Source organism: Eulemur rufifrons, chromosome 2, assembly GCF_041146395.1.
Source record: "Eulemur rufifrons isolate Redbay chromosome 2, OSU_ERuf_1, whole genome shotgun sequence".
In the NCBI taxonomy this organism is placed as follows: Eukaryota; Metazoa; Chordata; class Mammalia; order Primates; family Lemuridae; genus Eulemur; species Eulemur rufifrons.
Window position 1 is genome coordinate 13,290,101 of NC_090984.1, and position 27,936 is coordinate 13,318,036.

Consider the following 27,936-nt stretch of genomic DNA (forward strand, 5'->3'; position numbering starts at 1 on the left):
GGGCGGGGCCCGGAGGGGCCGGTTGGGGGTCCGGGGAGGGGCCTGGGCTCGCCGAGAGGTCCCCGCGCCCGGCCCCGCCCAGCCCCTCCAGGCCCCGCCCCCCGGCCCCGCCTCGCACCCCCTCCCTCCCGCCTAATGTCCCCAGCGGGGGGCCGAGGCGGGGCCGGGAGCAGAGTCTGGCTGCCCGGAGCTGGCGGCGCGTCTGCTGCTTCTCCGAGTCCGCTGCCAGGCGCGCGTCCCCCGCCCCGCCGCGGGCCCTCGGTGCGCCGGCCGCCCGCGCCCCCAGGTAAGCTAGCGCCCCTGGTCCCCAACGCAATCCTCGCGGCGGGCTCGGGCCCCGCCTCCGCGGCCATGGCGGCCCCGGCCCGGCCCCCAGACGCAGCTGGGCTCCGGCCCCCATCACCCCGCCCGGACTGCCCTCTCGGGGCTTCCCCATCCGGTCCGGGACGCGGACCGCCTCCCCGAGGGAGCCCCGATCCTCCCGAGGGCCCGAGGACGCAGCTGCGAAGCGGGGCGGAGGAGAGGGGGCGATCCGAGCCGCGTGACGCGGGGGAATCTGGCAGTGTAGACGGGCGGAGCGGCACGGGCGTGTGGGCGCCTACTGGGTGCCACCGACGTGCGGGGCCTGGGGACCCGCAGCCCGGCCCGCGTAGGCGGCTTCGGAGAACCGCTTAACCGGAGAACCACGTCATTCCAACCCGGGCTGAGCGCTGGGAAGAAGCTTCAGACAGCCGGGGCAAGGATGGAGGTGTCGACACCGGCGTCAGGGAGGGGTTCTCGGAGAAGGTGCCATCTGGGCTGATTGTGCCAGCCAGCGTGGGCTTTTTAGGCCCAGGAAAGGGCGACATCCCGGGGCAGGGCCCAGCCCGTAGTGTTTGCCCAGCAGAAAAGAGGCCAACGTGGCTGAAAGGCGCAGAGGGAGGATTGGAGGTGGGGAGGGGTGTGTGGAATCCATTCTCGAGGCGGCAGGGACCCGGGAGGCTTGGAACCGGCCAGTGGCATGATCCGATTGTGTCTTCAGAAGAAAATCTCAGTAGCCGGTGTGGGTTGAAGATGGGGGAGGAGGCTGCTGGCCTGGCCCCCGCCGGAGCGTGTGATAGGAAGTGGGCGAATGGGGGATTCGCTTTGGCAGAACATCATTTGGATTCCCTGCCCGTTTGCAAGTGGGGCGGGAGGAAAAGCGCATGTAGGTTTCTGTCCTGAGTAGGCAGGAGTATAGAGGGGCCTATTATTGCTGGGTTGGGGAGTAGCAGCTGGGGCTTGCAAAATCTGTGAGATTCCACGAGATGGGGGAACGGCCTCCCCAAGACCCCACTCTGAGCCACAGTCATGTCCCAGGCATCTGAGCATGGTGGCCAGGGGGCCACGCTGAGGGGACCTGGACTCATTGAACCGGGCCTGCCCCAAGATAAAAATCCGACTGTGGAGGTGTCTGAAACCTTCAGCCTGCCCAGCCTCATATTGGTTCCCTTCTAGGAACAGCTGTTGTGAATAAATATGGGGCCGCAGGTGTTACCAGGAGCCTCTCCCAGCACACCTGGGCCCCGGGGAGAGGTTTCTGAGCTTCATCTGGCCCATCTGTAAAATGGGTTGTTCAGACTTGCCCCTGGGGGTGTTACTGGATCAAAGGAAGCCGTGGCTAGGAAAGAGGTTGGCAGATTCTGGTGGCAGCCACAACCACCACCCCCCAGGGCATGGGGGAGGGCTCCAGCACCAGTTGGGAGTGGGAGAGGTTTCTGAGCTTCATCTGGCCCATCTGTAAAATGGGTTGTTCAGACTTGCCCCTGGGGGTGTTACTGGATCAAAGGAAGCCGTGGCTAGGAAAGAGGTTGGCAGATTCTGGTGGCAGCCACATACACCACCCCCAGGGCATGGGGGAGGGCTCCAGCACCAGATGGGAGTTCAGGCCGTGGCCTCCAATTTCCTTGTCCGAGAAATTCAGAACAGTGCCCACCTCCCGGCCAGGGCTGTCTGCAGGTTGAATAAAGTGTGCGATTGGCCGAGTGCCTGGCACAGAGTGAGCACTTGGCGCAGGAGCCGCTGGGATGACTGTCTCTGGCCGCAGGAGTGGGCCAAGGTCCCCTCCTCCCACCCCTGGGAGGACACAGGAAGGCAGGCCCACGCTGGCTTGTTCCCCTCTTATCTGGGGCACTACAGGCTGTTCCCTTTCCTGCTGCCAGGGCTTGAACCTGCCTTCAACCCTGTCCTGCCAGTTTGAGTTCAGTGCCTTGGGGCCAGTGACTTCACCTCCGCTTGCTCAGTTTCTCTGCCTGTAAAATGGCATAATAGTAGTCACCCCACCCTAAGTAAAGGAATTGAGCCCAGCTGGGAGTACGCACCAGGGAAGCAGAGGCTAGTGAAATATCGCAGAGCCACGCCTAGGGTGGTGGGGAGGGAGCCCAGCGGAGTCACCTGCCTCAGCCTGAGAAGTCAGGGAAGGCCTCCTGGAGGAGGTGACAGCTGGCTGGGTTGCTAAAGATGAGTATGAGTTAACCAGGCAGAGAGACCAGTGGGCAAAATTGCAGAGCCAGGAAGGAATGGTGAGGCCAGGGTGGTGAGGTCTGGAGAGGGCAGAGGCAGCCTGCTGGCCTTGAACAGGGCATTTGGGTGGTCGTTTGGAGCCCAGGGGGTCGAGGGCAGGAGTTAGAGCATCAGGGTGGAGGGGGCTGCGCTGGTCCAAGTGAGCGATGGCTGATGGGCTGGACCAGGTGGTGAGGTGGATGTGCAAGGCGTGGGTGGATCTTGGAGAGGTGTGAATAGCCACAGACTGCACAGAGGGCTTAGATACGAGTCCGCAATCTGCTTCCAGCCGTTGGAAATTGGGCTGCCACTGGGTGTGCAGGTGGGCTAGACATGCAGGTGGAGGAGGCGTGGCATGGGCGGGCTTTGGAGAAGCAGGCCCCGGGGAGCCTGGGAGGCAGTGGAGGGAGCATGGGAGGGCGGCGAGCTGGGAGCCAAGGGAGCAAGGGCTTTCATGAGGACGAAGGGAACACCAGTGTCTCTGATTCCCCTGTTTGGATAATTCAGGGACAGGGGTTCTACTCCCTTATGTGGCTGTCCCTCCCTTCCCCAGGCCCTTCTGCGTGGGCTTCCTTTCCACTCCTGAGTAGGCCCCTCGGACGCAGCCTGGATCTGCCCAGAGCAGCATAGAGGAGGCCTTTCCCCTCTCCCATTTTGGACTCTATACCTTTGTTAATATGATGCTGTCACTCACATTGAACTGGCCAGAGCTCAGCTCTGTTCTCACTCCCTACCCCTTCCTGGAATCCTGAAGCCAAAGTTTGGTCTAGGGTCCCATGACTGTGTGTCTGAAGAGGGATCATGTCCTACCAGCCACACCCTGGGGACCCCTCCTCTGCCTTGCACCAGGCCCTGCCTCCATTCCACCCTTGTCTGTCTGTCCGTCACTCAATTGTTCATTCAGCACACACTTAGAAGTACCTGAATTGGGAGGGACTGTGTCTGGCAGTGAACCACGTGAAGCTTGCGGAGCTGATGTCCCTTGTGGGGAGAGGGCGACAGAGACAGGGATGAGGCCTGAAGAACAAAAGGAGCCAGCCAGGTGATATCTGGAAGAAGAAGCCCCAGCCCATGCAAAGGCCCTGAGGCTAGAACAAGCTTGGCATGTTGGAGGCACAGCGAGGAGGCCGGGGTGGCTGAAGCGGGGTGAGCGAGGTTAGTTGGGAGAGTAGAGAGACGGGCAGCTGCAGGGGCTCAGTGTCCTCAGGGCCCCCCAGTCCAGCCACAGCAGAGCCTAGAGGATCTTACTCAAGGGGTGAGAGGCTGTGGGGCTCTCCTGCTTTCACTTTGGTACTTTTTTTCTTTTAGAGACAGGGTCTCACTGTCACCCAGGCTGGAGTACAGTGGCATCATCATAGCTCACTGCAGGCTCGAAATTCCTGGGCTCAACCAATCCTCCTGCCTCAGCCTCCCGAATAGCTGGGACCACAGGTGTGCGCCACCATGCCAGCTAATTTTTAAAAAATTTTTTATACCAATGAGGGGGATGAGGGGCAGTGAGGAGGAGGAGGAGGAGGAGGAGGTGTTGGCAGTAGCTGGGTGGGTGGCAGCCCGGGCTCCGAGCTGGGGGGGGAGGAGCCGGGACGTCCTCAGAGGCCTTAGAGATGCAGGGATGGCAGCTCCTCCGGGCCTGGAGGACCAATGGCAAAAACCAAGCAGGTGTGTTTTGAGAATGGCCCAGCCACCAGCCTGCGCTCACCCGCTCCCCAGGTGGAGGAGAAAGAAAAGACTTGGCCCCGCTCCGCGAACCCCAGTCCCTCCAGCCCCTACCACTGACTGGGGCATGCGCCCACCTGTGGGGACTGTGACCAGGACTGTCGCCTTTGTCCCCATCCAAATCGGGAATGGGTGCCCCTTGTCCCTGGTCCTGCTCTGTGGTCCTGGTGGGTGCAGTGGGCGACAGCTGGGGCAGGGGCATGGGGGCTGGGCTGTCGGGAGATGGCGCGTGGACGGCGACCTGGGGAGACAGGCAGGCCTCTGGGTCTCAATTCTCCATCGGAGACGGTGGTAACAGCAGGTCTGAATGGAAGTCTGTCCCCTCCCTGATCTCACCTCTTCCTGCTCGCTCCTCTCTGTTCCAGCCACATGAACCTCGTCTCTGTGCCTTGAATCCAGCATGCATGCCCTGCCTCAGGACCTTTGCACAGGCTGTTTCTGCTTTCTAGAATGTTCTATCCTCTGGCTTCCTACCCTACCTCTCCACCTTCTTGGGGAGGCCTTCCTGGCCTCCCTCTTTAACAGTTGCAGCTCCCTCCCGACTGCCTGGCTCCTGATTCCCTTTCCTGACTTAATTTTCTCTCTGCGTCAGTGGTCACCACCTGATAAAACAAATAACAAAACATAGAGTCTTTGCTGTCCCCTTGGCCCCACCCCGTCCAGGACATCAGCTCCGTGGGAGTGGGAATCCTTGTCCGCTCTGCTCCCTGCTGGGATCCCAGTGTGGAGCTAGCATGCAGTAGGTGCCCAATAAATGTGAGATGATGACAGGCATCTGGGTACTCCTGGCTGTGACTTGGCTTTGTGGGGATAGCCTTGGGGTGGGGCCACATGAGGTGGCAGTTAAAAGGCAGGTTCCCGCTGGGTGCGGTGGCTCATGCCTGTAATCCCAGCACTCTGGGAGAGCGAGGTGGGAGGATCACTTGAGGCCACGAGTTCGAGACCAGCCTGAGCAAGAGCGAGACCCCATCTCTATTAAAAATAGAAAAATTAGTCAGGCGTGGTGGAACACACCTGTAGTCCCAACTACTGGGGAGGCTGAGGCAAGAGGACCACTTGAGGCCAGGAGTTAGAGGCTGCAGTGAGCTATGACCACACCACTGCACTCCAGCCCAGGAGACAGAACAAGACCCTGTCTCAAAAAAAAAAAAAAAACCAAAAAACAAACACAACGGGTTCTGGAAACAGGCAACAGTCAGGCTCAGGTTCAAATCCCAGCTCTCTCTCCACTTCCTACTTCATGACCTTGGGTGACTCCATGCGTCAGTTTCCCGAGTTGCAAAACGCAGCTGACAGAAGCACCTAGTGCCTGACACCTGTTGCTGCTGCAGCTCCCTGGGGACCTGGCCGGGGCTGAAAGGAGTCAGAGTCAGATGTCCGGGTTTGTCTGAGGCCGCCCCCCTCCCCCCAGCCCCAGACATTTAGGGCTTTCCCACATATCCTGGAATTTTCCAGAAACGTGATGGGAGCGTGGGGGGGTGGGTACTTTATTGCAGGTAGTCAGGGCCTCCCTGGAAAGGTGACATTTGAGCTGAGCCTGAGTCAGAGCCAGTGATGGGCTGAGACAGGAATCAGACATATTTCTTGCACTCCTGGAAGCCCCCCAGCCAGTGGGGGGACAGACGCATCCCTGGGCAATTACAAGGGAGAGTAGAGTAACCTGGGTGCAACGGAGGAACCACAGACCCTCGGGGTGAGAGGAGGCTCCTGACCCAGCCTGGGAGTCCTGGAAGGCTTCCTGGAAGCGGCGGCGGCGGCAGGCAAGCTGCTTCCCTGAAGGGTCACCTATACCAGGCAGCAGATAGTGGGAATGGTGGGTAGTGACTCAGATGGATGGAACAGCCTAGGTAAAGTCCTGGTGGCATCTGGGTATTGCATCAGAGTGATGTTTCTCAGCTGTGAACGGACCCTGGCGATCCATCTGTGGACCTCCCACCCCCCGCCCCCCCGAGAATCTCAGAGTCGAGGCCAGAGGCTGCTGCTGCTGTGTCTTTAAAGCTGAGGTGACAAGCGCTTGCCAACCTCCCCTTGAACCAGGAGCACCCGAGGAGGCCCAGGCTGGCAGCCTTGGCAGCATCAGGGACTGGCCAGGACTGAACTTCGTTTTGTTTTTGTTGTTTTTACGGCCACTCTGTGCACGTGATACTGATGCTGCCTTGCCCTTTAAGGGAGGGAGGGCAAATGTCATCTGAAAATAAATGCACTTAAGGAAAAAAAAAAAAAAGCAATGTGAGCCTTGTGAAGAGAGAGGTGGGAGCATAAATGGAGCAGGTGGAAGAGGATGGGGGAAGGTCGCAGTGTGGAGCTAAGCTGTCCTCTGGGATCCTGGGTGTCTCGGTTGAACCGCGTTCATTCATCCATTCGGTGGACAGCTCCCAGGCACCCATCGTGTGGCAGCGGCTGGGAAAATGGAGAGGTCTCCATCACAGGGATACTGGGGGAGATAGAAAATTGCCCCAAAAGTTCTGAGGAAGACAGGAGAGGAGCCCCGAACCCAGCCCAGGGGCAACTGGCAGGGCATCCTAGAGGAAGTGTCTAGAGAGCAGAGTCGTGCAGAACTGGGAGGAGTTTGGCAGGGAGAAGGGAGGCATTACTGGTAGGGGGAACAGCATGTGCAAAGGCCCAGGGGCACACTGGGGAGCACAGTCTTGGGCCAGTGGGAGCACTTACAGGATTTAAAGCTGAGGGTCTGATTTGTGGGTCAGAAGGAAAACATGAGGGCAGGTGACCGTGGCAAGACCAGAGGCAGGGGTGGCCACCATGGTTCAGCCAAGAGACCATGGCCGTGAGAGTCGGGCAGGGAAAGCAGACGCAGTCACAGGAATTGGTGAGTGGCTGAGTGTCAGGGTGTGCGAAGCAGAGTCTGGGATGACTCCCAGATTCCTATCTCTGAAGACGGGGTGGATGGCGGAATCTTAGCCAAGAAGCCACAGGATCGGAGGAAGCCGGCTGGATGGGGGATGACTCCAGCGTGACAAGTCCGGACAGGGCACAGCCAGGTGGTGTTGGCCCCCCTGGGAGCAGCAGAAATCTGGAAACCAGCAGCATGGATGTGCCGACTGCGGCTCAGGGTGGGTGAATTTCCCAGGGAGAGTGAACAGTGCCAGGGAATCCAGGCTCGGCATCGTGTGGGGCTAAAAGGGAGAAAAACCAGCTCGAATTGGAGACAGAACAGTGGAGGGGAGGGGACCCAGGAGGTCATGGTTCTTGGAAGGAGGGATGGATGAAGGGGGATGTGCTAAGGGGGTCCCGGATACGTGCACAGGGAATTGGCCATGGGTGGGTGTCACTGGTGACTAAAAGACAAAGGCCAAAGTGGCAGGGTAGGGGGAGAGAGAGAGGGGTGAGGGAGAAGCACGAAGGCAGGCGTTGCTTTCCAAGAACGTTGAGGCTACTGCCGACGCACTGAGTTTCTCTGAGTTGGTGGGGCGCGGTGGCTCACGCCTGTAATCCTAGCATTGTGGGAGGCCAAGGCTGGAGGATCACTTGAGCTCACGAGTCAGAGCTTCTCTGAGCCCACGTCCATCTGGAATGCCCAGTGGCACAGAGCTGGGATCAGATGCCAGCCTGGTCATTTATCAGCAATGTGACCCTGGGTAGATGATTCAGTGTCTCCGAGACTCAATTTGTTCATCTGCGAAATGGGAATGATAACAGCATTTTGCTCAGAGCGTGGCTGACATTTCCAATGGGAAAGGGAGTCGGGGGCTGTCCCGGAGCAAGTGTCTGCTGGCCAATTTGTGGGATGGTACCAGTGCTGCTGATTGGTGGTGCCTTGGGTAATCCCTGGTGTGGGCATGGGCAGAGCCTGTTCTCCCAGAGGACAGTCTGGCTTCGCAGCTCTTTGGCCCTACTTGAAGCTGCTTCCATGTACACCGTCACTAAGGGGTGGAAAAGGACCCAGCCACCAGCTGGTGAGAGAAGTAGGGGCAGGTGTCATACTTCAGGTTGAGTGACGGAGAGATACCATCAGAGCACAACCTAGAACCCACAAACTCTCTCCTATCATCTAAAACCTGCTATCAAGCCCACACAGTGAATTCTTGATTTCAGATACTGTATGTTTTCAGTTTTATAATTTCCGTTTGGTACATTTTTGTAGTTTCTACTTCTCTGCTGAGGTTTCTTATTCATTCATTAGGAGCTAATTCATCCTTACATCCTTGAATATATTTATACTAGTTGCTTCAAGGACCTTATCTGCTAATTCCAACATCTGGGGCACCTCAGGGTCAGTTTCCCTTAATTTCCTTCTTTCTTGAGTGTGGGTCATGTTTTCCTATGTCTTCATCTGTCTATTAATTTTGGATTGTGTTCAGCACATTGTGAAAGATGGGCTGTAGAGACTCTGGGTTCTGTTATGTTCCTCTGAAGAGCATTGAATTTTTTTTTTAAAAACAAAGATGTAACTATTTTTTTACCAGGCAATTACCCTGGCTGGACTCAAACTCTAAAGTCTGTTTCCCTTGTGGTGGGTGACAGATGAAATCTTGGTTTCGTTCTTTTTAGCCTTAACTGGGCTAGTTGGAATGCGTCCAGCATGCACGGTTCAAGGGTCAGCAAGAGACTTACACAGAGTTTCTGTGTAGAATTTGTGGTTTCACCTCTCTAGCTTTTTCTTTCCTAGCTATTTCTATTTTATTGTCGAGCTGTTGTGGTCCCCTTGGACCCTGTCCTCTTATACTTTAAGCCAGTTTGTGTCACCAATGAATAGCAGTTAAAAAAAATGGAAAACTCACCTAGTGCCATTTTTGTCTTCCATTTATAGACTCCCATCCAACTTTTGCTTTTAGTCACTCCCTAAAGTGACACTGTCCGGTAGAATTTTCCGCAGTGATGGAGACGTTCCACATCTGCGCTGCCCAATACAGCAGCCACTGGCCTACCACTGAGTATACAAATGTTGCTGGTGCAACCAAGGAACTGAATTTGTAATTTTATTTAATTTTAATCAATTTAGATTTAAATAGGCACACTTGTAGCTAGTGGCTACCAGGTTGGGCATTGAAGCAGGAAAGGTTTCAGGTAGTTGTCTTTGACATTTAGCTCGGAATTTATCATTGTAATCTATGAAAGGGCTGGTCTGATGTGGCAAGTCTGCCGTCATCAGAAGCAGAACCCTTGTGGCTTTCCACTGCATAAATTGGGTATTAGGCCATTAGTATGCCTTGGCTTTTCTTTTGTTTATTTATTTTTTTTAACTCCACAGTCCTCCCAAGTCATGAGCGTAGCTCTTCTTCCACCTCACTCCACCTTTGGTCATTTTTAAAATTAAAAAGATTGTTTCAATTGTGGTAAGATACACGTAACATAAAACCTAATCATCTTAACCATTTTTAGCGGCATGGTCCAGTGTTGTTAAATAGTAGTCACGTGGCTACACAGCCAATCTCAGAACCTTTTCATTTTGCAAAACTGAAATTCTTTCTTTTTTTTGTTTATTTATTTTTTTTATTTTTATTTATTTATTTATTTATTTTTTTTGAGACAGAGTCTCACTCTGTTGCCCGGGCTAGAGTGCCGTGGCATCAGCCTAGCTCACAGCAACCTCAAACTCCTGGGCTCAAGCGATCCTACTGCCTCAGCCTCCCGAGTAGCTGGGACTACAGGCATGCGCCACCATGCCCGGCTAATTTTTTTTTGTATATATATATTTTTTAGTTGTCCATATAATTTCTTTCTATTTTTAGTAGAGATGGGGGTCTCGCTCTTGCTCAGGCTGGTCTCGAACTCCTGACCTCGAGCGATCCACCCGCCTCGGCCTCCCAGAGTGGTAGGATTACAGGCGTGAGCCACCGCGCCCGGCCCTCTTTCTTTTTTTTGGAGACAGAGTCTTACTCTGTTGCCGAGGCGAGTACAGTGGCATCAGCCTAGCTCACAGCAACCTCAGCTCCTGGGCTCAAGGGATCCTCCTGCCTCAGCCTCCCGAATATCTGGGACTATAGGCATGTGCCACCACGCCCGGCTAATTTTCAATTTTTAATAGAGATGGGGTTTCGATCTTACTTAGGCTGGTCTCAAACTCCTGAGCTCAAGTGATCCTCCCGCCTCAGCCTCCCAGAGTGCTGGGATTACAGGCGTGAGCCACCATGCCCTGCCCCAAACTGAAATTCTGAATTCAATGCTAACTGTAACTCTCCCTCCCCGTCCCCTGCCCCTGGTACCCACCATTCTACTTTCTGTCTCTGTGGGATCTGATGACTCTGGGGCCGCCTATAAGCAGAAACACACAGTATTGGTCCATTTGTGTCCGGCTTATTTCAATGAGGATAATGTCCTCAGGGTTCACCCCAGTCATATCTTCCTTTTCCTTTTCAAATTCTTATGTGATATTTCATAGGGTGGGATGCTGAGGTTTCTGATTCCCGACTGTTGGACATCAAGGTTGCTTCGGCTTTCACTGGAAGAGGCAGAGGGAGGGGCCACAAAGGGGCACAAGGAGATTTGGGGGCATTTGGATGTGTTCATGGTCTTGAGGGAGGAGATGCCTTCGTGGGTGTGTACGTTTGTCAAAATGTATCGATTGCACTCTTCAAACACATAGTTTCTTGCACGTTGTTTCTTGCACCTCAATAAAGCTACTTTTTCTTTCTTTAACTGTAATGCCCAAGTGGACTCCAGTCACACCCCACATATATGCTTGATCATGCACCTGTGCAAATAACACTCAGGCCAGGTGTGGTGGCTCACACCTGTGATCCTAGCACTCTGGGAGGCTGAGGAGGGAGGATCACTTGAGGTCAGGAGTTCGAGACCAGCCTGAGCAAGAGTGAGACCCCGTCTCTACTAAAAATAGGAAAATCAGCTGGGCGTGGTGGCTGCACCTATAGTCCCAGCTACTGGGAAGGCTGAGGCAGGAGGATCTCGTGAGGCCAGGACTTGGAGGTTGCTGTGAGCTAGGCTAAGGCCACAGCACTTTAGCCCTGGCAATAGACCAAGACTCTGTCTCAAAAAAAAAAAACAAAAAACAAAAAATCCTACTTCCACCACCAGCACCAGCACCACCCCAGTCCCCTGCCTTTGGGGCTGAGGACTCTTCATTTTTCCCTTCAAACTACCTCCCGCCCCCAGAGACCTCATCCTGTCTCTCCCCTTAGTCCTTGAAACCTCCTCATCCCCGACTCTGCGATGCTGGGGGCCCCGTGATGTCTCACCCTGGCTCGGCCGTCACTGTTTGGGGGCAGACCCAGAGCCAGACACGAGCACCTCAAGCCCCACAGAGCCAGGGCTGGCCCAGAGGCATGTGATGGGGGTGGGCTGGGTGGGCAGGGGGCTCTGCCTAGCTGGGAAGGGCAGGGCAGGCCTCTTAAGTAGGGAATTCAATCAGACCCAGAGCTTGAAAAACAAGTAGGAGCTGGCCCTGGGGGAGGGGAGGGGGGCCATGGGCGGGGGGTACCTCCATATGCAAAGGCCTGGAAGCTGGGACCTTGGGGGCTGGTCTTCGGAATCCTAGCAGCTAGATGGCCATGGCCGATATAACACAGGAACTCGAATAGAGCTATAGAAGGGAGACAGATGATTCTAGAAGAGTGAGGAGGGAGGGAGCCTCTGTTTGCTTCCTCCCTGAAGCTAGTACCAGGCCAGAGTTGGGTGGGCAGCTGCAGTGCAGTGGAAGAGAAGGCCAGGGATGCCAGGGGACGTTGCCCGGCTCACTGAGGCCCCTGAGCCTGCCGAGGGTGGTAGACGTTAAGAAATTTTACACTGAGCTCCTGACACCCTGAAAGCTTAGAGCGGTGGCTAGAAACAGGAGTTTGCTTTTTGGGGAAAGCTTGATGGGCAAACACAGGCCAGGGGAGGACTCCACAGGGTCCTGTAGGCCCCTGAGCCCACTGGGAGGAGCAGAGCAGTCTCCTCCCCACCCAAGGGAGCTTCCAGCCCTAACTCTCTCCCTTGCTGGCTGGATGACCTGTGACCTGTATCACTTCTCGTTTTTAGCCTTGGGCTTCCCAGTTCCTGAGGCGGGGGGGGGGGGGGGGAGGGATTCTCGGAGATCAAGCCAACCTTGCCTGTTAAAGAAGGTGGGGCCGAGCTCAGTGGCTCATACCTGTAATCCCAACATTTTAGGAGGCTGAGGCATGAGGATCGCTTGGGGCCAGGCATTGGAGACCAGCCTGGGCAGCATAGCAAGACCCCATCTCTACAAAAAATAAAAAAATTAGCCAGGCATGGTGGTGCGCACCTGTAGTCCCAGCTACTGGGGAGGCTGAGGCAGGAGAATGGCTAGAGCCCAGGAGTTCAAGGTTGCAGTGAGCTATGATCACGCCCCACTGTACTCTAGCCTGGGTGACAGAGCGAGACTCTGTCTCTAAAAAACTAAAGAGAAGATGGGTTTTTTTTCTAGAGTTTGACCGCCTGAGTGAATGTCCTCACACCTACTCACCTGTCCATCTACCTGTTCTACCCACTCATTTATCCACTTCGCAAACATTTAGTTGACACATAATGGTGTGCCCAGTCCCGGCTGAGGCTCTGAGGGTATAGCAGTGATTAAAACGACTTTCTTTGCTTTCTTGAGGCATATTGCCTTGGGGTGAGGCAGACAGGTAAACAAGGAGACTGGACCAAGTGGGACAAAAGGGCTGAAGGGACTGCATTGGGCCTCTTTGGTGGTAGTCTGGGAAGACTTCCTGGAGGAGGTGACTTTTGAGCTAAGATGAAAATCATGAAATAGCTGGACACGTGGCTATCTGGGGTGATAGATTATTAAAGGCCCTGGGGCAGAAATGAGCTTGGTAATTTGGGGTCCCAACGGGCAGGGGTTATGCCAACTTGAGCTTGGGGAGCAGTGGAGGCTGGGCCAGCATAGGGAGGGCAGGAACCTGCCCAAATATGAGGGGCTGGGGAGAGGCAGATCCCTGGACTTGGGGTCCTCCTTGGGGCCTTTAGGGAGAGCGGCGTGCTAATGTCCTGGACTGTTCATTAGCAGCCTGTGGGCACGGGGGCCCTGCTCAGGGAGCAAGGGCCATCTAGGAGGAAGGGACAGTGGGGCCCAGCACAGGGGCAGGCTGTGGTTATCTGCAAACAACCCCCTTCCTCAGGGTACATCACGTGTTCCCGCCTGGGCCTCTGGCCGCAGGAATCAGGTGACCCCAGGCAGCAGGCCAGGCTGCTGGGCGTGTGTGTGTGTGTGTGTGTGTGTGTGTGTGTGTGTGAGAGACATCTGGGGTCTGAATTGATTTCCTTTCTCACACCCCCAGGCAAGTCCTACATTTCCCTGCTAGATTTAAAGCAAAACAAAACAAACCAATGTGATCATCAAGCAACTCTGGGGCCCTGGGGGGTGGTGGGAGTGGGGGGCCAGGGGCACAGTGGGGACGAGGAGTGTCCCACTCAGACTCCTGGCCAGGGTCAGGGTTCCTGGCTCATCCCCAGTCCCCACCCTACGCCAGTACAAAGCTCCCTCTCTTTCCCCCAGTTTGGGGGTATTTTTAGCCACTAAGAAGGATTATCAGTCTGGCTCCCAGGTGGCAGGGGCAGAGCTGGGAATGGGGCCAGGGAGGCTTCAGGCTGCAGCCGGGCTCGGGGGCGGGTGGGCTGACAGGAGAATAAAGGCTTTGGGCTGGTCACGTTGGCCCAGCCACCCACCTACCCAGTGACTCTCCAAATGACCCCGCCAGGCTGCTCTGGCCCAGCCCCGCCTGAACACATTAGCTGCAGCTGTAAGGGAAGTCCGACCAGGCAAGGGGGAGCTTCCAGGCAGCGTGAGGCGCTTTGGATGCCAGGAACCCGGGTCCTAAGGGGCCGGGAGGAACTACGTAGAAGCCACTGCAGGCCAGCGCCCCTCCTTTCCAGAATATTCTCCTCTCTACTGGTAAACATCACGGCCACTAAATTGTACTTGGCGCTCACTCCACCCTGGAAGTCATTCCCAAGCACTCCATAAGGCAGGGGAGCTATGGTTGGTCTCATTTTACCAAAGAGGAAACTGAGGCACAAATAGCCCAGGTCACCTGCCCAAGGTCACGTGACTGGGTAAAGAGGTGAGGCGGGATCAGTCGCGATGCCAGCACGGAGTGTTTATGAACTGCCCTCCCACTGCCCGGGACCCACTGGGGGACGCCAAGGGTCTTGGACGGGTCCTTGCACACCGTGGTATGTGCAAGTCACAGTGAGCTTAGGGGACAGAGGAGAGCATGCAAGAGCAGGCCTCTGCTGATGTCCCCAGCCTCAAGGCCCACCATTCACTGGCTGACACCCTGCTCCAACCACACCATGTCACCCATCCCAGCCTTCACCAATATTGCCCTCTGCCTAGAATACTCATTTATTGCACCATGCTGGGTGCTGAGGACACAAAATGGTGGGGAAAGGGAACAAGGTCTCTGCCGTCAGAGGGCTTACACACTTCCTTTGTCTGTTTGGCAAACTCCTATGCAACTTTCAAAACCTGGCTCAGTTGTCACTTCCTCCTGGAGGTACACCATGATTGCCCTGCCTTGGATCCAGTGAAAGCATCCTCCCCAGCCCTCCTTTGCTCACTGTGCTATTGGGAGCCAGCCAGGCAGTAGCGTGACCAGTGTCAAGTTCTAGTCCCCTCAGTTGAAGCAAGCCCACCCCTTCCTGAGGAGGCCAGAAAGGGGAACAGAAACTCACTGTCCAAACGAGGGAGCCCTCCCAGGGAGCTTCGGACTGATAAGTCCTGCCTGCAGAGGTCTTGGCCCCAGAAGTCCTGCCCTCTCGCTAGCCTGTCTCTGTCTCTTGAGGCATAAATAAGAGATGCTGTGGTTTGCGAAGAGAACACGTTCCGGAGCCCATCAAACTGGCCGGAGTCCTGGTCCCAATGCTTCAAAGCCCCAAGAGCCTCAATGTCTTCACCCATTAGTGGGACAGGTGCCCTCCCTGAAGTGTGACGAAGCAGCCCAGAGTCCCCCGCACCTAGAACATTTAGGGCCAGGCCTGGCATAGGGGAGGGGTGCTGGTGTGGCTGTAACAAGGTGCCCCTGGCCAGCAAGGCCCAGACTTCTCTTTCCAAGGGGAGGGGAGAGAATGAGGCCTAGGGTTGTACTCCTCAGTTTTCAGTTCTCTGAAAATTTCATTCCCTGTGACACTGTCTCCCTGGGCCTCAGCCACCCCATCTGAAAAATGGGTACAGCCAGATCCCCTTCTTGTTTTACCAGGCTATTGTGAGATCCTTTCTCAAAAAACAACAACAAATAACACCACATCATGTCGTACATCATTAAATATACACGATTTTTTTTTTTTTTTTTGAGACAGGGGCTCACTGTGTCACCCAAGCTGGAATGCAGTGGTGTCATTATAGCTCACTGCAACCTCGAACTCCTGGGCTCAAGTGATCCTCCAGCCACAGCCTCCCGAGTAACTGGGACTTACAGGTGTGCACCACCACGCCTGGCTAGATTTTTTTTTTTTATCTTTTGTAGAGAAGAGAGTCTGGCTATGTTGCCCAGGCTGGTCTTGAATGCGTGGCCTCAAGCGATCCTCCCACCTCAGCCTCCCAAGATGCTGGGATTACAGGCATGAGCCACCGTGTCTGGCTCCTTTCCTGAAGGTGTTCAACTCTTTCGGGGGCTCTACCTCCAAACTGTCTCTGGAATCCCACTCCTTGCATGAGAACCAACACCCTGGGGCTTCCCATCTCCCACAGTGACACCGAGGGCAACAGAACCCCCATATTCCACTGGTGGGGGGTGTGAAATGGCGCAGCCACCCAGGAAAACAGTTTGGTTATTGCTTATAAAGTTAAACATGCAACCACCATATGACCCAGAGAAATGAAAGCTTCTGTTCACACAAGACACGTCTGCGACCATTCAGAGCACTCGGAAGCACCCTAAATGCCCACCAACACGCAACGGTGAGCCAACTGTGGTGCACTCACACGCTACATACAATGCAACGACACAAAAGAACCTCAAGCTACTAACAGATGCAATAATGTGGCCGAATCCCAAAAAAGATTCCGCAGTGAGAGAAGCCAGGCCCAAAGACACAGTGTGCGATTCCATTTTATATGAAGTTCTAGAAGTGGCAAAAGTAAGCTAAGATGACCCAAAAAATTCAAAAGGAACAGAAATTACCTCTGGAGGACTGAGTTGGGGGTGGACCAGCCAGGGGCGGGAGGGAACTTTCTGGAAGGAACATTTGTGGTAGGAGATTAGGTTAGCTAGGTATGTGGATTTGTCCAAACTCAGCAACTGTGGGGTTAAGGTGTATGCATTTCACTTGGCTAAATTTTACCTTGAAAGAAAAAAAAAATAAGCAAATTTCGAACCCTAGTTAATGATCTGCATGCTGAAGTGTTCAGGGGTGGTGTGGCTTGCTGCCCACTTTGCAGTGGATCCAGAAATCAGATGGGCTGATGGGTGGATGGAGGGAGGGAGGGAGGGAGGGATGGGCAGGTGTCCTCCCTCTCTCCGCCCTCCCTCCCTCCCTCCCTCACTCTGCTGGAGCCACAGGGGCCTCCTTGCTGGTCTTCCAACACTCCAAGCTCCCTCTGGCCGCAGGGCCTTTGTGCCTGATGGAAATTTCTCTGGAAAGCCCCTCCCCCAAGCCTCACCTCCTACACAAACCCAAGACCACCTCATCTTTAAGTCTCAGATGGCACCTCCCTAGAGAGGACTTTTTTTTTTTTTTTTTTTTTTTTTTGAGGCAGAGTCTCGCTGTGTCACTCTGGCTAGAGTGCCGTGGCGTCAGCCTAGTTCACAGCAACCTCAAACTCCTGGGCTCAAGCGATCCTCCTGCCTCAGCCTCCCAGGTAGCTGGGACTACAGGCATGCACCACCACTCCCAGATAATTTTTTCTATATATTTTTAGTTGTCCATCTAATTTCTTTCTATTTTTTAGTAGAGACGGGGTCTCACTCTTGCTCAGGCTGGTTTTGAACTCCTGAGCTCAAACGATCCACCTGCCTCGGCCTCCCAGAGTGCTAGGATTACAGGCGTGAGCCACCACGCCCAGCCGAGGCCTTTCTTGATCACATTTATTTATGTATTTTTTAGAGACAGAGTCTGTTGCCCAGACCAGAATGTAGTGGTGCAATCATAGCTCCCTGCAGCCTCAAACTCCCGGGCTCAAGCAATCCTCCTGCCTCAGCCTGCCAAGTAGCAGGTATACAGGTGTGCACACCACCACGCCTGGCTAATTACCTTGACCACATTTGAAATCACAACATCCTGTTTGTTTCCTACCAGGTCCCATTACACGCCGGTATCTCATTTATTTGGGAATCTGTTTACTCGTCTATTGGCTGCCTTCTCTGTGGGGTTCTGAGCTCCACGGGGACAGGAAAGTGCTTATTCCTCTGCTGTGTTCCCAAGGCCCAATCCTGACCTGGCATGTACAAGTCAATTGGAGAACATCTCTTGCCCGAATGGGTGGATGGATGGATGGATGGGTGATGGATGGACAGACAGGTGGATGGATGGATGGATGGGTGATGGATGGACAGACAGGTGGATGGATGGATGGATGGATGGGTGATGGATGGACAGACAGGTGGGTGGATGGATGGATGGATGGGTGATGGATGGACAGACAGGTGGGTGGATGGATGGATGAGTGATGGATGGACAGACAGGTGGATGGATGGATGGATGGGTGATGGATGGACAGACAGGTGGATGGATGGATGGATGGGTGATGGATGGACAGACAGGTGGATGGATGGATGGATGGATGGGTGATGGATGGACAGACAGGTGGGTGGATGGATGGATGGATGGGTGATGGATGGATGGACAAGTGAATGGATGAATAAACAAACAGTGCGGATCGGTGTGGATGTCTGGACACTTAGCTCAAGATCTCAGGAAAGGGAGCAGCTCTCTGGGCTCCTCAAGCAGGCTCAGGTGCCGCAGGCTGGAGCCACCTCCCAGGCTGCTGTTGTTGGGCAGCTGTCCCACCTTGGTCTCTGCTCTGTTATCCGGCAAGCTCGGTCATGTGGCAGGCTCTTTTACCCACCTACAGCCCGTCCTCTGGGACAGCCAATGAGACCACCGACGTTCCTACCTAAAGGGGAGTCTGCCTGCCATAGGATGGCCAGGACGGGCACTCCGGATTTCTTTAAACCTCCATCTTTGGGTTGTGTCAGAGGCAGCTTCCTGCAGTGGAAGGAAAGCTTCCTGGACGTTTGAGGACTCAAGTTCCCTGAACCCCAAGCAACCACTCCCTTGACTTCTGAATACCATTTTGGCGTCTGCAAAGTACAGAACAATAATTATTGCTTTGAGCTGTATAGTTACCACCCTTCTTAAAAATCACAACGCTAAGCACTGTGTGTGCCTTACCAGGCTGTGCTGAGAGGTGGGTATTACTGTTCCTGTTTTACAGGTGAACTTGAGGTTCAGAGAGGTCTAGCCATTTGCCTGAGAGGACACAGCCCTCATCTGCCTTGAATGTTGGCCATAAAATAAATGCTTTGCTGGGCAACAGGCAACGGAGGGGATGAGGCTGGGGTGGTGGCCAAGGCCCTGCCCTTCTGAGACCGGAGAGCTGCTCCAATGTCCCTGGCAGAAGGAGGCGGGTCTTCCAGCCCCACCTCTTGGTTGTCAGTGGAACTGATGGCGGTGGAGGAGGAATTCCGTGGCTCCCGCCTCGCCCCGCCCGCCCCATCTGCAGGGCTCTCTGCTAACTGGAACGTGTGTCTGTCTGCAGGATGTTGTCCACCTTCAACGAGTGGCTTTGGCAGGACAGGTTCTGGTTACCGCCCAACACATCGTGGGCCCAGTTGGAGGACAGGGATGGCCTGGTCTACGCCCACCCCCGGGACATGCTGGCGGCCCTGCCCCTGGCACTGGTCCTACTGGCCCTGCGCATCACCTTTGAGAGGTGAGTATCTGCGTGCCACAGCCTGTCACCCCTGTTGTTGTTCGTGGGTGTGTTCCTGCCCCGTGCACCCTTTGCCTTCCGAATGTGTCCTGGGTGACTTTGCACCAAAGCACTTTTCCCAGCTCCACCCTGCCCCCAGCTGCCCCCACCCACACTTCTGGTCTCTGTTTGCTGGTTTATGGGAACCCTGGCTGCAGCTGGGGGGTGGGCGTGCTGGCATCTTCATAATGCAGATGGGACCCTGGAGGACATACGCCCACTTTGCTGACCAAGGCGCAGCCTGTGGAGGCCAGACATGGTGGACAAGTGGAGAAGTCCCTGCCCCCTCCCTCCTGCCTGGAAGCAAAGCCTTGGGAACCTCCTCCCTTTGTCTCCTGGGGATAAGTTTCTCCAAATCCCCCCACTTTTGGCTCCTCCTGACACCTTGCCTCGATCCAGCCCCCATTTTTTAGAGAATCTCAGTCTGTCACCCAGGCTGGAGTGCAGTGGTGTGATCATAGCTCATTGCAGCCTTAAACTCTTGGGCTCAAGTGATCTTCCCGCCTCAGCCTCCCAAGCAGCTGGGACTATAGGTGCAGCCACCACGCCTGGCTAATTTTTAAATTTTTGTTGCAGAGATGAGGTCTCACTATGTTGCCCAGGCTGGTCTTGAACTTCTGAGCTCAGGTGATCCTCCTGCCTCGGCCTTTTAAAGTGCGTGAGCCACCGCGCCCAGCCTGGCCCCCCCTTTCATCCCCCGCTCCCCCCCATTCACCCGCCTGCAGCCTGGCTTCCCATTCCCCAGGTACGCAGGTGCCACCTGCCCAGGTTCCCAGTGACCTCCCAGTTGCCAAACCCCATGAATTTTCAGCCGTTTTTCATGTGATCCCGACCCTGTGCAGAACCAGTTTTCCTCCTCTCTCTCGGGGTCTGTCTCCTGGCCAAGATTCTCCTCCTGCAGTGTGGGCATCTCTCCTGGGGCCCCTTCCCTCTGTGCCAGGTGGCTCTGCCCTCTCCCACGTGGACCGCTGCTGTGGTCACGGCTCCCAGACCTGCCTTGTCAGGCCCCCTTCCTGCTTGAGACCCCGCCTGACTGCCCACTACCCTCAGCTGCCCTCCCCCAATGCCCGCCGCCCCCACAGTCTCCCCTCTGAAGTTACATTGATTTAACAGACTCCCTTTTGAGGGTTTACCCCATGCCATGCACAGCTTGAAGCAGTTCATGTGTCTTAACTCCATGATGCAACCCTAGGCGGTGATGCTATTATAATCCTCATTTTACAGAAGAGGAAACACAGGCACAGAGAGGTTGAGTGACTTATCCAAGGTCACACAGCAGGGCAGGTTGAATATTTAAGTGATAGCCTTATCTGAGGTTGGGAGTACCCCATTCCAAAGACATCCTGTGCCTCTGTGAAGGACAGGGGTGGGGGTGGGCATAGCCTTTCCCACTTACGTAGGCAGAGGTTTTGTTTTAAACAAAAGTAAATCCTGGCTGGGCATGGTTCTCATGCCTGTAATCCTAGCACTCTGGGAGGCTGAGGATCCCTTGAGGTCAGGAATTCAAGACCAGCCTGAGCAAGAGCGAGACCCCATCTCTACAAAAAATAGAAAAGTTAGCTGAGTGTGGTGGCACACACCTGTAGCCCGAGTTACTTCGGAGGCTGAGGCAGGAGGATCGCTTGAGCCCAGGAGTTGGAGGCTGTAGTGAGCTATGATGATGTCATTGCACTCCAGCCTGGGTGACAGAGCAAGACTCTGGTCTCAAAAAAGAAAAAAAAAAAGTGAATCCTAATTTTGCAACCCACTCACGGTTGATATGAAATTTGTTCCCCACCTGTGGGCTCTAGGGGCCCCCTTGTGGCCAATGTGATGATTGGCCAGGGTCCCTGCTCCAAGTGCCCACCCTGGAGTTGGGGGGATTATGAGAGGGAGTAGATCCTACCCGCTGCCCATGGAGAGCTCCCAGCCTGGTAGGGGACAGACCAGGACAAAGGCCACCATGAGACAGGCGGTTAGGGGACTCTCACACCTGGTTTGGGATTGGGTGAAAGTGCCTGGGTACCCCTCGAGTTGGTCTGCACACCCCCATCCTGAAGACAGGTCCAGCTGCCTTTCTCTGTTTGGTCCTGTGCAACAGCCACGCTACCCCTCCAGGGAACCAGGGTGCGAGGCCAGGAATAGCAATGGAAAGTTCTGGGTCCTGCCCCATGAGCTTTTGCTTCTGGGCCTCCAAACCCTCTGCTCAGATGGAGAAGAAAGACCCCAAGTCGTACACACCCTGCCATGTGCAGACTATGTTCCTTTGGGGGGTAACTTGGCCCCTCCAAGACTCAGTTGCCCCACCTATAAAATGGTCCTACACATACACAATCCTGTCCCTTCTCGCCTGGGCTGATGGGCTCCGTCTCCCTTGCTCCCAGGTTTGTTGGCCTGCCACTGAGCCGGTTGCTGGGTGTGCGGGATCAGACCAGGAGGCCGGTGAAGCCAAACACCACGCTGGAGAGACACTTCCTCACGGAAGGGCGGAGTCCCAAGGAGGTGAGAGCTCTTCTCCCCCATCCCCATGGGCCAGCAGGGCTGCCCTGTGGATGGGGCCTGGGGAGTCATAGTGACCTCTGGTACCCCCACAGTACCCCCTACTCTCCACTCTACCTGTGTCCCCAGCTTCCCCAAAGATGGGGCCCCTCCTCTCCCAACCTCCCTGGAAGATTAGGCCCCGCCCCCTCCCAGCCCCACCCCCCACCCCGGGCGATTAGGCCCCGCCCCAGCCTCCCTGGGCGATTAGGCCCCACCCCCTCCCAGCCTCCCTGGGAGGTCGGGCCCCGCCCCTCCCACCTCCCTGGGAGGTGAGGCTGCACACCTCTCAGCTCCCCTAATCATCAGGGGACACAGCTACCTAATGGACAGATTCTGGGATTGGAGTAGGAGGAACAGTTTTCTCTCCTGTCCTGGGATGGAACTGAAGGCCTGACTGTTCTGGGGAGGGGAGGGGGGAGGTGACAATGGCAGCCCTGTGGCCTGCCCTCCACTGCCATCCATGGTGTGGCTGCCGGGTGGGCAGGGTCTGGGCTGTGGAGGTACCAGGCTGGGTCCTGACCAAGCTGGGGAATGGCGAAGATCCCACACCCTGGGGGCACAGGGCAGCCTCTGCAGAGCGATTCCCCCTCCCTTGTCGATCTCCCTCTGCAGGTAGGGCTAGGGGGTGGGGAGCAAGGTCTCAACTGCCTGCCTGCGGTGGGATGAGACCTGACTCTTCAGGAGGGGCGTAGGAATGCCTCGTGGTGGGGGCTGCACCCCGACATCTGTCATAATCCCCTTCCTCGTCAGTGAGCTGCCTGTCCAGTAAACAGGGATAGTTCTCATAAAGCCCAAGTATTCTAGGGGGGCCCCACCTGTGACATCCCCATTCCCTCTTCATAGTAGACATGGCTACCCTATAAGCAAGATCTGGGGCTGCAGGGGAGGGGAGAGCAGAGCCGAGTCCTGCCTGTCTGGGGACAGGAGTGGGAAGCCACCAGGGGACCTCTGTGACCCTAGCCCCCACGGCCCCCTCCCCAGCCCCAGCTGACCCTCCTAGCCGCCCAGTGTGGCCTCACGCTGCGGCAGACCCAGCGATGGTTCCGGAGACGCCGGAACCAGGATCGGCCCCGCCTGACCAAGAAGTTCTGCGAGGCCTGGTAAGGCCAGGGTGGGGCTTGAGGGGGCGATCCTGGGGTGCGATGCAGCGGGGTGGGGGGCTGCCCTTTTGATAGCTCTTCACGGGCTTCCTCCCTGCCTGCAGCTGGAGGTTTGTCTTCTATCTGTGTGCCTTTGTCGGTGGCTTCTCGGTCCTATACCACGTGAGTATACCTGACTGCTCACCTGTCCCATCCACTTGTCCCACAAGCACCTGCTGTGATCCGGGCCTGGATCTGGGCAGGGGCAGGGGCAGGGGCAGGGGTGTGTGTGTGTGTGTGTGTGTGTGTATGGAGAGGGTACAGCCAGAAAGGAAGAAATCCATGTGCAACAGCAGAGGGTAGAGAGAGCTTGGCAAGGTCACGGTGAACGCTGACTCAGCAGGCATCCAGTGAGGACTAGTTGTCACCAGGCCCTGGGGGCTCTGCAGTGAGTGAGCCCCCAATCGAAAGTCAAAGGCAGAGCTATAACCAGGCAGGAGGCAGCAGGGCTGAATGAAAGCAACTGTACGAGGCCATGGAAGCCCCGAAGATGCCCCAGACTCAGGGTGGGAGGCTGCATTCTGACCCTTGCGTGGCCTGAGACACCTGTTTCCCTGCAGGAATCGTGGTTGTGGACGCCAGCAAGGTGCTGGGACAATTACCCAAACCAGGTGAGTGGCAAAGGGTGCACGGAGCCTCGAGGTGTCAGGGTGATTAGAGTTCCTGCAGCCATAGGTACAAGAGCCAAACCCAGACATTACAGCATAATTCCCCTCTGAGTCCCACCTTCTGACTATTTTTGACTCCTGGGTGGAAGAGAGAGGGGCCAAGGGGTCAGGAAACTCAGAGCAGTAGCTGCTACAGAGCCACTGCCCTTGATTACCTCCAGGGACGGGGAGCTCATGAAGATTCAAGTGGTTTTGGGCAAACAGAGAGGGCCCTGAGCCATGCCCCTGCCTGGTCGGAACCTTCATGCCCCACAGCTAACCTTGCCCTGTCCCACCACAGACCCTGAAGCCGGCCCTGTACTGGTGGTACATCCTGGAACTGGGTTTCTACATCTCGCTGCTAATCACACTGCCCTTTGATGTCAAGCGCAAGGTGAGGCCAGGGCAAGAGTCCAGCTAGGGGACTGACACCATGCAGGAGTCGCGACCCAGTTTCTGGACAGGGAGCTGGGATGGGGAGGAGTGGCCTCAAAAACCACACCCGGAGATCCCCTGGGTGCCTCTAGCAGGAGGCATAGAGTCTGTGGGGCCCAGGCCACTCGAGGCCTTCCCCTTGCCCTAGAGGACCTGCTTCCAGGCCCGTGGGCTGGGGCCTCTCCATCCACGGAGCCTGGCCCTCTGTGACCCACCATCTCCCATAGGATTTCAAGGAGCAGGTGATACATCACTGCGTGACCATCCTTCTGATGACGTTCTCCTACAGCTCAAACCTGCTACGCATCGGCTCTCTGGTGCTGCTGCTGCATGACTCCAGCGACTACCTGCTGGAGGTGGGCGCGGCCCCTCCCTGACCCCCTCCCAGCCGTCCTGCACAGCCTTCCCTGGTGCACCTGCAGATGAGGTCCCGACCTCACCAGTCTGAGTGGGGGGGAGGCCCCGCCCCTTTCATCCTTCCTGGGAGGTGAGGCCCCGCCCCTTTCAGTCTGACTGGAAGAGGCCCCACCCTCAGCATCCCCAGAGATGAAGCCCCGCCCCTCATAGCCTTCCTTGGAGATGAGGTCCCGCCCCTCTAGGCCTCTATGGGGCATGAAGCCCCGCCCCTCTTCCTGAGAGGATGAGGCCCCGCCCCTAGCCCCATCCCTCTCAGCCTTCCTGGGAGGTGAAGCTCGGCCCCTCTTCTTGGAAGATGGACGCGTGACTGGGTGATGAGGCCCCACCCCCTAGCCCCGCCTCCTCCTTCCTGGGAGACGAAGTCCAGCCCTTCTTAGCCTTGGTAAAGTTCTACCTGCACACACCCCACCCCACCCCCACCTTTCAAGGCATTTCCTGGAGACAAGGTACCAACCCACCTGCTTCCTCCCTATAGCCCTTTTCCATCAGAGATGCCCCCCCTTCCCTGGCCCCACCCATCCCACCTGGTCCCTGGTCCCTGGTCCTGAGCCCATGTCTCCTGCTGCCCTCCCCAGGCCTGTAAGATGTTCAACTACACACGCTTCCGGCTCGTGTGCGACACCCTCTTCCTCATCTTCTCCCTGGTCTTCTTCTACACCCGCCTGGTGCTCTTCCCCACCCAGTGAGTTGGCCCTCCCGCGGAGGGGTCGGGAAGGTTGGCACCCTGCCACAGGTTGCTGGGGGTATCAGCTGGGAGACTTCCCGGAAGAGGCAGAGAAGGGTGTGCCCGGCTCAGGGCACAGCATGTGCAAAGGCCCAGAGGTGAGGGCGACAACTAGGCACAGTCCTTGTTACCCAGTGTGCTGGGAACATGGACAGAGAGGAGGGGTCAGGGGTGCCAGCTCACTAAAGTCCTTGCCTCGTAAATATTTGTTGAACCTCTTTGAATGTGCCAGGTACTGAGGACACAGCAGAGGTAGCAACCCAAAGATCCCTGACCTTGTGAAGCTGACATTGCGTGGGTGGGGGCAGCTGGACAATGAGACAGACAGAGCATGTGAAGTGTGCGGGGGCGGGGGGGGGCTTAGTTCAATTGGAGGGAGGTAAGGAAGGGAACCTTGCTGATCATAGGGGAACAGTGTTCCAGGCAGAGGAAAAGCACATGCAAAGCCCCTGAGACTAGACTGTGCCCCACATGTGTGCTAAGAACATAGAGGAGACCTGTGTGGCTGGAGCAGAGCCAGTCAGGGGGAAGGGGAAGGAGGGAAGGGAGGGAAGGGAGGGAAGGGGACGCGGCAGGTTGTGTAGGGTCTTAGGGGCTGCAAGGGGACTTGGGCTTTGACCCCAAGGGAGGCGAGAGCTGTGGGCAGAGAGGCAGGTACAGGACCTGACTCAGGTGCTCACGGGTGCCTTCTGGTGGCTGCAGGGAGAACAGATTGCGGGAGGCTGGGCAGGCAGGAGGAGCAGGGGGCCGGGGTGCAGGGGGGGGGGGTGCCCCCAGGGCCAGGAGATGGGAACAAGCCCAGGAAGCTCTGGATGAGGCATCAGGAGCTCAGCAGTGCTGGGTTTGAGGGGCCCGTGCTCCCTGTCCCCGAGGAGGCGGTGGGTACACCAGTCTGGAACTCTTGGGAGAGAAATGCATGTAGGAGTCGCCAGCCCACGACTGGTGTTTGCAGCTGTGAGCCCAGATGGGGTCACCTGGGGCCCAGGTGTGGCCAGAGGGGGCCGTCCTGGGGCTCCCCTGCTGTTTGCAGATAGAGCAGGAACCTGCTGCACCTGCCCCCGGGGGCTAAGTATTCTTGAATGAGTAAGGCGAGGTCACTGGCTACCCTGGAGTAGATTAGGGGATAGAGCGGGGGACACTGCTGCTACAGCCTCACCTTTCGAGGCGTTTCAAGAGGAAAGTGGGGGCAGGGGAGGCATTCAAGAACATTCTCTGTAGCTGATGAGCAGAAGAGGTAGCCACCTGCTGGAGGAGGGGGCAGGGGGTCTAAGGAAGGGAAGGAAGGTGTGAAAGGGCCACCCAAGGGAAGAGCCAAGGTACTAAGCCCCACCTCGGGGTTCCCAGTGAACATCCTGTTTTAGTATAAGCAGATGAGAGGGGTACTTTGGACGCCCAGCTGAAAAGCATAGAAGGCACTGGGGAGTCATAGAAGGTTCCAGAGCAGGCGAGGCCATGCAAGTTGAAGGCTCCAGCCGCTGGTGAAGCCCCTCCATCCTTCCGGCTGTAGGATCCTCTACACCACATACTACGAGTCCATCATGAACTGGAAACCCTTCTTCGCCTACTACTTCTTCAACGCGCTCCTGGTGATGCTGCAGCTGCTACACGTGTTCTGGTCGTTCCTCATCCTGCGCATGCTCTTTAGCTTCGCAAAGAAGGGCCAGGTTCGGCCAAGCAGGGGGCGGCTGGGGCGTGCGCCTCTCCCTGGGGTTCCCAGCCCAGCCCAGCCCAGCCCCCAAGCTCCTCCCTGCTCCAAGCTTCCTCTTCCTTCCTCCCTTTTCCCCAGATGCAGAAGGATGTGCGCAGCGACGTGGAGTCGTCAGACTCCGAGGAGGACGAAGAGGAGGAGGCAGCTCAGGAATGTCCACAGCTCAAGAACGGGGCAGCTCGAGGGCCCGGGGCAGCCCCCACTGACGGCGCTCGGAGCCGGGTGGCCAGGCGGCTGGCCAACGGGCACACACCAGCCACATAGCCACTGGCTGAGGACTGGCCGGCCGAGAGGGGCTGCCTGGACTGGTGGCCCTTGGGCCATCTCTATGGAGACAGGGAGGGCCCCACCCGGCATGGGCCGGGAGGGCCAATGATTTGTCTCCAGCCCTTTCCTTCTGCCCGTCCTCCCTCCCTCCTTCCCTCTGGGCAGCTGAACTGAGCCGAAAGGCAGGAGCCCCAGGTTGAAAGGGGTCCAATAAAACTTGAACAGAGCCGAATTCTCTGCCTGAGAACCTGGGTCCCTATCATAGCTCCTTCTCCATCCCCGGAGACCGTGAGGGGGCCCCGCCTCTGTACATACCCCAATGATGGGATACTCACTGCCACCCAAGCAAGGATGCGCGCCCACTCCCAGGGGCCCCAGACAGCAGCAAGGCACAGAGATCCCCACTGCACCCAGGCGAGTCCCTGGCTCCCCAGCCCAGCGCCTTAGACAAGCCACCTCCCCTCCACCCCAGGGCAGCCACTGGTCAGCACCGCGCAGACCAGGCTTGCAGAGGAGCTACTGAGCTCACGAAGGGCAAGTCCTTGGCCCAAGGTCACACAGAGGTCATGGACTAAGCAGGACTAAGCAGGAGGGGAGGCCCATGCTTTTCCCTACGGCCTCTGCTCAACCCCAGGGAGAACCCCGCCCTCGTGGTCCACCAGAGCCTCCCTGGGGACACTGCAGGGGATGAGGGTAAAATCCTACAGGCTTCCCAAGGGTCACCCTGGAAGAGATGGGGACAAGGGGGTCACCCAATATCACATACATTACTGGGGAGAGTCTAAATTGTTAAAGCCGCTTTGGAAAACCATTCAGCGCCATGTACAATTGTTGACCTTTTATAAAGTTCAATAGCAACTCCAATGAGATATGTGCTATAGGCATGAAAATCTAGCTGGTACCACTATAATAAACAGAAAGTATAAACACAAAATTCAGAAGTAATGTTACCTTCAATCTGGGAAGCCAGGGGAATGGGATTCAGGTAGATGTGAGTGACTGTTGCTGTTCCA

At 56.4% G+C, this 27,936-nt stretch overlaps 2 protein-coding genes across 2 annotated transcripts in view; one reads left to right on the forward strand and one right to left on the reverse strand.

Moving 5' to 3' along the window:
* The window catches only part of FBN3 (fibrillin 3), an 85,869-nt gene extending 85,021 nt beyond the window's left edge, over positions 1–848 (reverse strand). The window contains exons 1-2 of the mRNA XM_069491413.1: positions 699–848; positions 133–556 (exon numbers count right to left, since the gene is read on the reverse strand). Coding sequence (XP_069347514.1) covers positions 133–556; positions 699–848 — 574 coding nt within the window. The remainder of the gene's footprint in view (positions 1–132; positions 557–698) is intronic.
* On the forward strand, positions 171–27,838 carry CERS4 (ceramide synthase 4). The gene is made up of 11 exons (XM_069479304.1): positions 171–286; positions 18,854–19,027; positions 21,430–21,547; positions 22,568–22,686; positions 22,791–22,848; positions 23,286–23,336; positions 23,674–23,766; positions 24,035–24,163; positions 24,800–24,906; positions 26,456–26,612; positions 26,735–27,838. The coding sequence occupies exons 2-11, from the start codon at positions 18,855–18,857 to the stop codon at positions 26,918–26,920; spliced, it is 1,191 nt and encodes a 396-aa protein (XP_069335405.1). The 5' UTR covers positions 171–286; position 18,854; the 3' UTR covers positions 26,921–27,838.
* Positions 27,839–27,936: the final 98 nt, after the last annotated feature.